Source organism: Podarcis muralis, chromosome 3 (assembly GCF_964188315.1).
Source record: "Podarcis muralis chromosome 3, rPodMur119.hap1.1, whole genome shotgun sequence".
NCBI lineage: Eukaryota > Metazoa > Chordata > Lepidosauria > Squamata > Lacertidae > Podarcis > Podarcis muralis.
The window spans coordinates 84,474,728-84,486,200 of NC_135657.1; the positions used below are offsets into that span (position 1 = coordinate 84,474,728).

Genomic DNA, 11,473 nt, shown 5'->3' on the forward strand with positions numbered 1-11,473 from the left:
GGCATAAATGAGAACTGCAAAATTAAATCAGGGAACTAAAGTAAAATTTAAAGGCAACAAATTATTCAGAAAACTAGGCATGTACTTGCATACGTGCACACAGACACACTGTTCTTGATCTAATATTGGAGCAAAGTAACTGACAAACAGGTTGAGGGTCAAGTAAGTTGTGAGATCAGGAGGTCTGAGAGCATATCTCCTTTCGTTTCGTTAAACTATTAACAGTGGAGGAGGAAGGCAATCCCATCAGTACTATGTCATTGGGGAAAAGGGGTGTATCCTTTTCTTCACCCTCTTGTTTTCCAAATGAAAATTATGTACTCAAAACTATTTGCCTCATGGGGGGGGAAATGTACACATAGCTGTGGGATTCCCACCCCCCACGGGCTAAAAAGAAGCTGAAGGTAAACAGTTTTCCCTAAGAAAATGGAACGGAATGAAAGGTTAAATATTCTTCTCCCTGTGGCTGCTATTAAACTATTTTTAAAAGTAAGAGTTCTGATCATGGATCTCTAGATGTTATATCCAGTTGTGCTGCAAGTTTCTTCAACACCTGAATCAACTATATGTATACACAAATTAGGTGAACAGTGAAAGTAAAATGCTTAAATTAATCTAGCACTCAGTATCTTAAGCAACACAATTTTTCAAAACCTGAGGTGCTCTTCTAAAACAGTAGCTTCCAAACTCTTTTTCTCATGCACAACTTGAAAAATGCTGATTGTTTTGGCAGACTGTTAAAGGTTTTTTATGCCTGTTTTAGCAACTGCAATGCAACACAGTTTTGATTGATTTGATTGATTATATTTCTATGCCACTTTTCATTCCAAGTGAATCCCAAAGTAGCTTGCAAACAATAAATAATAAGATAGAACATAAAAGAACATCACAAGTACAGCATAAATCTTATAGAATAATTAAAAAATTAATCAGTGAAACAATTGAAATCTGTAAAACATTGTTAAGAAATCAACAATTAAAAATAAGCTAAAAAAGCAAAGTCATATTATATGATTAACAAATCAGTACAGCATTTATAATTTATAAAATATTAACATTAACAAAATAGCAACCAAATAAACTAACACTCTATTCAGCTCATTAAAATACACACACACACATATTGCCTATGGGAGGAACTCCCTTCTGAAGTTTCCTTGGGCTGGAGGATGGGGCAAGGCAGGTGGGAAAAGACATTACCTACTTGCCAGCAGAGTCTCTCATACCTCATCCGTGCTAGATACTGCATGGTTTTACTTGTATTTTATTGCTTCTTCCATTTCTTCACAGAATTAAAATTTTAATGCAATAAAATACAACACAAGAAATAAAAGCAATAAAGGAAGCAATAAAATACAATTAAAAATCAATATGAATAGAATCAGATTTGGAGAGGACCCCATGGATCATCTAGTCCAACCCCCTGCAGTGCAGGAATATGCACCCATACAGGGATCAAACCTGTGACCTTGGTGTTATAAGCACCACACTCCCCAACTGAGCTAATATTTAATATAATGATCATGCAGTCTCCTTGTACAGTGGTACCTTGGTTCTCAAATGGCTTAGTTGTCGAACAAATCGGCTCCCTAACACCGCAAACCTGAAAGTGTTCCAGTTTGCTTGAGTATAGGAAGCTCCTGCAGCCAATCGGAAGCCGCACCTTGGTTTTTGAACGGTTTCAAAATCCACAGACCACCTAAATGAAGCTCACAGACCACAGATGGTCCACAGGCCAGTTTGGGAAACTCTTCTAATTAAAGGGACGTGTTCCTACAGAAAAAAAAGTCAACTGACATCCATCTGTTCAGTTGTAGCAAGAATCAGCTGACTGTTCACACAATCTACAAGTCATCTCCCAGAATTCTTTTTATACTCGAGTATTCCAGTAACTGAGAGCAAGGATTTGAGTATACACTTATCAGTAACTGAAGTTTAGAGTTAAGGGAAGCCTGGATGACAAGACCTATGACACCTGTCCAAAACATAATGCGTCCTGGAATAGAGCTTTTTGGGAGAGGAGGGGCAAAGTTGTTGAGCTTTTTTCCTGCAAAATCTCCAAAAAATATATATGAAATTCTTACCTATTTTTTAGGAATGTCGCCAAAGAATCAACACTTCCGATATGGGCTGCCATATGCCCAGGTTTTCCCAGACATTTTTGCTGCTTTTCAAAAATTGCGCCTGGACGCTATTTTCGGAGGACAAATTGCAGCTATGTCCAGGAAATTTTGGACATATGGCAGCTCTAAGTAAGATCCTATTCTCAATTTTGATGACCATTGTGCATACAGGGTTACCTCTGGTTACGAACTTAATTCATTCTGGAGGTCCATTCTTAACCTGAAACCGTTCTTAACTGAGGTACCACTTTAGCTAATGGGGCCTCCAGCTGCTGCCGGTGTGCAATTTCTGTTCTCATCCTGAGGTAAAGTTCTTAACCCAAGGTTAGCAGAGTCTATAACCTGAAGTGTTTGTAACCCGAGGTACCGCTGTAGTCCCGTTATTCTAACTCCATAGATTATTTCTCTCATCCTAGATTAGCTGTACAGAGATTACCTTGCTAGATCAGATTAAACATTCAAAACGAAGAGATAAAGAGATCACCTTCCGTTTGAAAAGGGTGAATGCAGAAGAATGATGCAAGCATTTACAGGGCATTATAATGAAATAATGGCCTTGCAACCAATGTCTTCATATTAATGATGTTGAATTTAATGTTGCACAAAATTAGAAATATTTTCAATTTGTAAACCAAGTAAGATGATTTATACTGTGACAGTTACAGACCAGCTGATAAATCCTTGTCTGAGCCACAAAGTATAGAAACAAAATCATGTGGGACAGTCTACAGAAACTGAAGTGCTAGATTTTATGCCACGGTTCTCTTGCCACTTGTAAAACAAAACTGAATGTAGTTGAAATACACACTTCTATTTAATTTTAAAGGATCCATTGTGGGCATGTGGATGGGCATGTGGTTACTAAATTTGTTCCTCCATGTAGTAGATCTTTTTGCCAGAGGAGGGCATAAGAGAAGTGCCATTTCATTTTCTTTAACATAATGATGCTTAAATGAGCATCACTGTGAAAGCTACTTTTTAAAGCTACTTTTAAAATCCAGTCACCAAGAAACATCATTATGGATTAGGTACAGGCAGATTAGCCAAACTGAACTTTGTTTAAAGTAGAGGCTCTGCATCTGTATGATGGTCCCTACTGCAGGGATGCTTTTCTTCCAGTTCTGATACAACTGCCCAACAGGACCACTCTTGTCTTAAAACTTATATTCTCCCTTCTAACTTTCCTTATCTCTGTGAGCTCAATTTGAGAACCTATTGATACGGAAGATCCCTTCCCTTTGGGGTATCTTTCCAGGGGTAGCTGCCTAAACCACTGAGGGAAGCATTTCACTTAAAGCACCTATAATCACATCCTTGATGAGATAAATTATAGCCCCTGGCAATTCTACATCTACTGGAAGTTCAGGGGTGAGTGTCATTATCATTTTGTTAGCCCTTCCTTTCAATAAAAGAAATGGATTTCTTGGATTATATGGGTAGCGATCTCATGTTTTTCTCTTTTAATCCTTCCTCCCTACCCATTTTGCCTCTCCTGATTCAGGATTCAGCTAAGGAGAGCCACACACAGCACTAGTACATGCATGAGTTGCTAGAACAGAAGCATGGACTTGGACTGGAGCAATATTCAAGTACATACCCCATCAAAAATAATTGATGCAAGTTTTTATTTTTATTTCCAGTTCTTTGTGACCCATACATATCAAAGAAGTGTAACAAAGGATTAATATAGTAACACAGAACTACAGAAAAGATACCGGGGGGCGGGGGGGGGGGAATAAAGTAATACTAAAACCAGCAGAAAACAGAATGTCTTATTAAAACATGAAAAGCTTGGCCAAAATGACCTGGTGGGACTAATTAGGCCTGTGGGATGGTGATTCCCCACCCTTTATTATTATTATTTATTACATTTATATACTGCCCTTCATCCAAAGATCTCAGGGTGGTTCACAAGTTAAACCATAACAGACATGTTCAGCCAGTTGTTCCTCAATTCATAAGCAAATTCATGCTCAGCTTCAGTTGTGAGTTGACTACAGAATCACATGACTTATCTTCTTCACCTCCTTCAGATGCCCAAATCCTTACCCCTCCTACATGGTTTTAATGTATATTTATTCAGAAAATGAGATCAACCAGGAGTGCTACTAGTTGTCTCCCATGTTACAGAGACTCAACTGTCCTCAATGAGAAATCAGGAGTTTCATGTTGTTAGTCTCATGCTGTGGAAGATTTCTAAAAAGATTCAGTAGTCACCCTTGCTTTTAAGTTTTAGGTGTCTCTTTTTTATGCCAAAGGCATTTGCAGGTGTTTAATTTTTAATTTTTTGATTAGTCAGACATTTTAATGATTGATCTGTATTGTTTTGATTGTGTTTTTTGTTTTAACATTGTATACCACTCTGATATTTTGATATGGTGGTATAGAAATACTTTTAAGAAATATGTAAAATTTGTATGACATATTTCATTCAATAAAAAGGATCCTCAAAGCACCCCACATATAAACAAGATAAAATACAAGCCAATTTAAATGCAATTTTTAAAATCATGTAAAGTTTGACTGCCACCACACTTGGCATGCTCTTCAAATGAGCCAAGAATATGCACTCTATAATAAACAAAATTTAAAATCTGCACTAAATCAGTTTATTGTGTTTGTAGTCTACAAACCAATTACACAAAATTTGGAGAATTAATCACAGCATGCATACTTTAAGTAATTCAGATAATTTGCTATAAATTTAAAGTGAATCAACATATATTCAACTTGCTGTGCATTTTAATAGTACTAGCCAGAAAATTTCTCCTGTATCTTAAGTCCTGGTATGCTCAAATAGAAAACTGACAAAAAAAGGAAAGAAATCCTGCGTAAGATTCAAGCAATGAGCTAATGGGTACTTCACAGTAGTCATATAGTACAACAAAACTATACAGCAAAGGAGTGGAAAACTCAAATCTGCTGCCTGCTGGTGTTAAGAGTGAGGGTCTGAGTTGTGACAGTATTTATGACTGAAAGTAATAAACTACAGCTTACATACAAGGTACTGAGCTACCATATGGGTTTCCAATATTTTGTATTTTAAAGGATGACCTTTATTTTGTAATATACAATGGCTTGTTTTATTCCCACTTCCATAAAGTATAATTATTACCTCTTACTGCAATGCCATAGTTCCAAATTGCCTTTTATTTTCTGATCCTATTAACAGCATGTCGGCTTATAAGCAGCAAGTAACAGGGAGTCATAACAAAAGGCTACTTAGTTATACAAGTGAAATGAACAATAAGAGTAAAGTGGCACCTTGAAGACCAACAGATTTATTGTGACATAAGCCTTCATGGACTAGTAGGCACTTTAGATGCATTAAATGCAATTCTCTGTTGACAAATACTTAAAGAAACTATAAACAATGGGGGCCAAAATACCATGAAATGCAAGAGGTACGGTGTGTGACATTTCTATACGAAGGACAAATGTGTACAAGACAAGGGCGGTGATCTTTCACAATAGCAGTAATCAGCAATCACACTTTCTGCCTCGCTTTTCTATGTTAAAAATTAACACTTGCAACAGGAGAAAAGTTTTACATTTTGACTTAGTACTAAACAAATAACAAATAACTTGCTGATAAATTGTAATTCAGCAATTTTTAAAATTCAAGTTGTCCTTTGAAGGTTTGTTGTTGCTCAATTATGACTTTCAAATGAATTGTGCTGCAATCAGTGATGTGGGGCAGCGTGTGTTTTTTTATGGATTTCACTCCCAAGACCTGGAAATTCTAGAGGAACGCCACATTTAAAGTAAATTCCTTTTAAGGGAACTTCTTTCAGTACATTTTCAAAGGCACTTTGATGTTTTCTGCTGTGGTTGTATCCAGTTGTCCTCAAACAAACGGAAAGGCTCCTAATACTGCAGAAGGAACTGAGGTCCAGCAGAAGCTCCTGTTGGAGGAAGATGGGAAAAGAGGCAATTTCTCATCTTGCCCTCAATGCCACCCACATTGTTCTAAATGGTCCCGTAACCCTCTAGTCTAGAACATTCTTTGGGAAGCATGGTTGGGGCTGCAGGGAGAAATAAATGAAAACTGCCTTCCCTCTTCCTCCAGAAGGGAAGTCCCATGGGTGCAATTGTCTGGATCTCCTAGCAAATGAGTTGTTTTTTTTCTTCCTCAAGTATAAAATTGAAGATAGAATTAACTATTTCACTATAAAAACCTGGACTCTTTTTAGCCACTTGACTAGTCAGTTAGGTTGATTGTCCCCATATCATACAACAGCAGTATTCTAGCGCTGATGCACTTAGATAATAATCCAGGTTACTGTTTAAATGTTAAAGTCAAGTACACATTATATCTTTTCATCTCTACTATTACTATATGCCTCCCCTTTATAAATTCCCGGGGAAGGCGTGGTAAGCCCCTCTGCTACTGCAGGGAAGTGCAGCGCACCCTCCGCTGCTGCAGGGAGGTATGCGGGACTCTCTGCCCCTTTTACTTCAAAAACAAAAAAAAAAAAAAACAAAAAAAAAAAACCAACAACAATACTGCATAAATTTTGAATAACCACTGTATCTTTATTGCTTCTTCAACTAACACCCCCCCCCCCAACACTCTGCATACAGGCAGCGACTGTTTTAGGTGCATTCAATATGTGTACATCGCCCAAACCCAGAAGTGACCCAAAAACGTCACAAAAACGGGACAGAACTGGATGTTCACAGGCCTTTTCGGTTGTGTTTCAAATATAAGCGATTTCACTTATACATACAGTGCCTTGGGACATAAACCATGCGTAAATGGTGCGGAGTTCTGGTACATGATTGTTTCCATTTGTTTCTACTACAGTGCACTCATTAGCCATGCTCACATGCAACACAGTATCATATTTAGTGGGATGAAGGAAGGTTCTACCATGGGTACTGGATTCATGTACATCCTCCCTCTGCAGGAAAGGCAGTATTAAGAAGTCAGAAACTGAGATATAAATTGTGCCCACTGCCCAGAGATTCCCCACCACTAATTCCCCTTTAGGTTTAAAGTAGTGGTTCCCAAACCATTTTTCCCATGGACCAATTGAACATTGTTGAAAGGCTTGGTAGGGTCTTAGTAGACCATTTAATGAGTTTTCTGCCTGGTGTAGCAATTGTAATGCACTATGCAAGATGCTGTATGTTTTTTAATTTCAAAGGTGCCAACAACTGCAGGTATGGGAGTGGAGATGGCAGATATCCTGAATTAAATTAAACTAGGTCATTACAACCCAAAGGAGTTTTATTTATTTGATGCACACACCCCAGCACACAATGACAGCAATAACAACAGCAAAAAACGCCACAAAACCACACCATACCAGATATAATTAGCCTCACAGTACCCTCTCCAGACAGCGCACCACAGCATAGTAACACCCTTTTAAAGTCAAGGTTAGCATTTTACTACTTTGATATTATTATAGAAATGATAATGCTACTAACATTTTTGAGGGGTGTGAGTGGTAGGGTTCCCCCCCACACACACACACACAATATGGAGGGTGATGGGATGTAGAAAAGAAGGTGGGAGGAAGGGAAGATGGAGAATTACAAAGAGGTTCCCACATCAGATCTACAGTAAAGGTGGATCTCATTTGGGGGGAAAAGAGAGGTTGCTAGTCAAGATTATTTCCCTACTCATTTTGCTACTTTGCTACCCAGCATTCTAAGTATTGATGCTACTCTTGACTCAGTAAGCAACTGTACTTTTCCCAAGTTTGACTTTACAGACTGCTGATCACAGTTAACTTTGTTTCTTGTATGTGAAGCTTTGAAACATCTGAAAAATGACTTCAGGGAAACTGACTGAATCTGGAAAGCAAAGTAATGAAAGCTGTTCTGCTAACCAAATGAATCCTTGTAACATGCAGCAATTCTAGGCCTCAGTCTATTAAATTATTCTTACTTTTGAAATCAGGATTCCCTCTTTTATCTTGTGTTTCAACATTCAGCATAGGCAATTCAGCATTTGTTAGGGAGACAAGTTCCTGATGTGTTCTCAGGCAAAGCAAGCATTAGCCCACTGGTATGACTCACTTCTCTTCCTTATTATGGTAGGGCAACACAATGAAACATCAAGGAAATTCTAGGTCAAACATTGCATAAAACCACACAGTCTGTTTCCCTGACTTTGAAATAATGCAATGATCTAATTCATTCAAGGGACTGTGGGCAGACTTATAGTTAAAGGTCTGTAAACCACTCCTCCCTGACAACTGCTGCAATAAATGTTCAGCTCTGACCGTCTATTTTTGGAGTATGTTTAGAAAAAGAAGTTAAGATTAAGGAAGGAATGTCATCATACTTGGTAAGAACTGAATTGTTGATCTAGGTATTAATTTAAAATATTTAATACCTCATCCTTCAATGGGATAACTTCCATATCAATATGGAGGCTTAGAATAAATATTTAACCACACACAAGAAAATCAAAATACAATTAAAACAACAGTGCAGCAGAACAAAGCAGCAGGAAAAAACCAATCTAACAATGCAGTTAAAAGGCACAGGTAAATAGAGAGATCTTAATCTAACCCTGGAAGACTTGAAATCTAGCACAAGGCAAACCTTCATGGTTTTCTACACACAGGAGGCCGCAATTGAGAAGGCCCTTGTTCCACTCAACGGATCTGAAGGCAGGGACACCCAAAAAGGACCTAAGAAGACACCCTTAACACTCACATGGAATTAGGCACTCCTTCAAATACCCTAAAGACCTATACATGACTTGAAAACTAGGTAAGCAGCAGTACTTCTGAACTGTGTTGGGAAACAGATCAGTGGCCAATCAAGTTAATAACTAGCCAATTTTATGAATAATCTAGAAATTGTATTTTTGGACCACCAGCAGTTTCCAACATCTTCAAAGGCAGCCCTATGTACAACACTTGGTCCTAGTGTAAACTGGATGTTACTATAATAGTGATCAAATTGACCAGGGTCTTTCTGTGAGGAAACAGCTGCTTGCATTGGGAGGTGGAATGTACTTCTTGCCAGAGATTCTACCTTGGCTTCCAAATACAGGCTGAATCAACACATACCCTCAATCTGCAACCCAACCATAACAAGTTGCCCACCACCTCAATAACAGCAGCAGCAACAACAATAAATCAACCTCTTACTATCAGTACCTTGATCTTAACTTTGATCTTGTTTTCAGGGTTTTTCTGGCAATCTTACAGTCCACTATTGATTCCAGAAACTGATTCAATCTCCCTATCACACCACCTGATTCTGATGAAGAAATAGAGCTGGGTGGTATTAGCATGCTGATGGCACCTATCTCAAGACCTCTGGATATTCTCACCCAGGAGGTCATTTAGATATTACAACAGCTTGGGAAACAAAATAGGCCCTGCAGAACACTAACACATGGGCTATAAGGCCTCCCATCACCACCACCTGAAACTAGTCATCAATATAGGAACAAAATCACCTGTGCATATCTGCTATGTCGGAGAAGTTTCCAGACAGATACTGTTTCCCATTTGAGTAGGTCTTGAAAAGCCCAATGTTGTCACTTTTTATCATAACTAAAAAAAAAGTTACTGATTGTACTTGAGTCAAAACCAATTCTAAAATGCAAAATCCTGAGCCACCTAGGGCATTTTTCTTTTACTCTGCTGCCCTTGCAACATGCCCTTGAACACCAGCTCTATAAATCCTACTGAGGTCTGTGGAACTTACTTCCATGTGTCAGTGTCAATGTCAACAGCACTTACTCAACTCCAACCACTGTGGTGAACAGCATAGTGTGCAAATCCTTACAACCTCAACACATTGAACCAGACTCTTCATCAGGGAACTTATAAAATGATACAATATTCACTTCTATGTATCATTCCAAATAATGGCAAAAAACCCAAGAATTTGGTTCCGTGAACCAACAGGGCCTCAGGCATGCTCATCTTTAACATCTTCCCATGCCACGCAACCAACCCTCTTTCAAAACTAAGGAACACTTTCAAAGCCAAATTGCTCTATGGCATTACAGCTTGCTGTTGGGAAAGGAAAAACAAAAAATGTCAAGAATCCTACTAGGCATGCCCAAACTCTCAAACAAACCTGAAAAGCCTCTCTGGAACTTAGCCCTTATCCTCGTCATCCCTGACTCAGGACGGGAGTCCTCCTACTACTAAGTGTTAGAAGAGGGTGTATCTCTGTGCCTGCTAAATCCTCAGAGGAGAGCACTGTTCAAATCAAACCCTGCTTTTAGAAGGGCGGGAGATCACAGAACTGTGGAGTCAGAAGGAACCACAAAGGTCATCGAGCCCAACCCCCCTGCAATGCAGGAACTCTCTTGCCTAGTGTGTGTGTGCTTCATCCTATACGCAACACCTTTTATTTCCCCCACACCCCAGCAACCACAAAAACCCTTACAAGTAACTGTCAGTCCTGTTAGAAGCAGAGAGAGAAAGAGACATAATAGGAAAGGAAGGAAGCCGGTTCCAGGAAGCAGTGGCCGCAGCGATACCGCCGATACAACAGCAAGTGATAGGAAAAAGCCTGCCAGCGAACCTTTTTTATAATAAGGTTTCGTCAGGGCTGTTCGGCCTTCTGGTGCAGCTGCCGCCACCCCACAACCACGTTCCCATTTCGCACCCTCGACCCCCCCACCCACCTAGGAAAGGTTAAAAAAAGGGGGGAGGGGTGTCCCACAGAGGCACAAAGGACCATTCCCACCCCTGGCTGTTCACCTGTCCCTCTCACCGCGAAGGCCGCCGCCTCAGACCCCCGCCGACCCGCCCCAACGTCCGGCCCTTCTCCCCGCCCCCCGCCGACGTACCCTTGGCCTCGCAGTCGGCGCAGTACTTGTTGTCCTCCTCCCTCAGGAGCTTGGCCAGGATGGCCTGGTGCTGCTCGTTCTGCTTCTGCGCCTTCTCCCGGCACGAGCGGGTGGCCATGGCGAAGGCAAGGAGGGCAAAGGGGGAGGAAGGAAGGAAGGAAGGGGAGGCGGAGGCCGAGGAGAGCGTGAGGGGAGCGAAAAGAGAGGCGGGAGGGCGCACCGCCTCAGGAACCAAAGAAAGGAGGACTCTCCAGCCGAAGCCGGCAAACCAACAGCGGCGGCGGCGGAGGACCTTCCTATTCCTCCTCCTCCTCCGCCTGCCGTCACGCCGACAGCGAAGAGGGACGAGCGCCGGCTCAGCCAATCAGCAGCCTCCGGAGGCGCACGAGCGGCGGCGGCTTCCTCAACCGGAACTACAAACGGCCCTCGTACGCTTGCGCCGCCTCCCTCCAAGCGCGTGACGCGTTGTCGACTGCCCTCTTATTTCACCTTTTTTTTTTCTACCTCCTCAGAACAAAGTAGTTCCTAGGATGTACCACGTTAGGGGGCGCGGCAGCGGGGAGAACGGATA

General features: G+C 40.6%; 1 protein-coding gene across 3 annotated transcripts in view; it reads right to left on the reverse strand.

Annotated features, from left to right (window-relative positions):
* The window catches only part of SMAP1 (small ArfGAP 1), a 53,234-nt gene extending 41,992 nt beyond the window's left edge, over positions 1–11,242 (reverse strand). For 2 of the 3 annotated variants that reach the window (XM_077926254.1, XM_028722693.2), the window contains exon 1: positions 10,903–11,242. In XM_077926254.1, coding sequence (XP_077782380.1) covers positions 10,903–11,020 — 118 coding nt within the window. In that variant the 5' untranslated portion in view covers positions 11,021–11,242. The remainder of the gene's footprint in view (positions 1–10,902) is intronic. The other variant, XM_028722694.2, reaches the window with a different exon arrangement.
* Between the last annotated feature and the right edge of the window lie 231 nt (positions 11,243–11,473).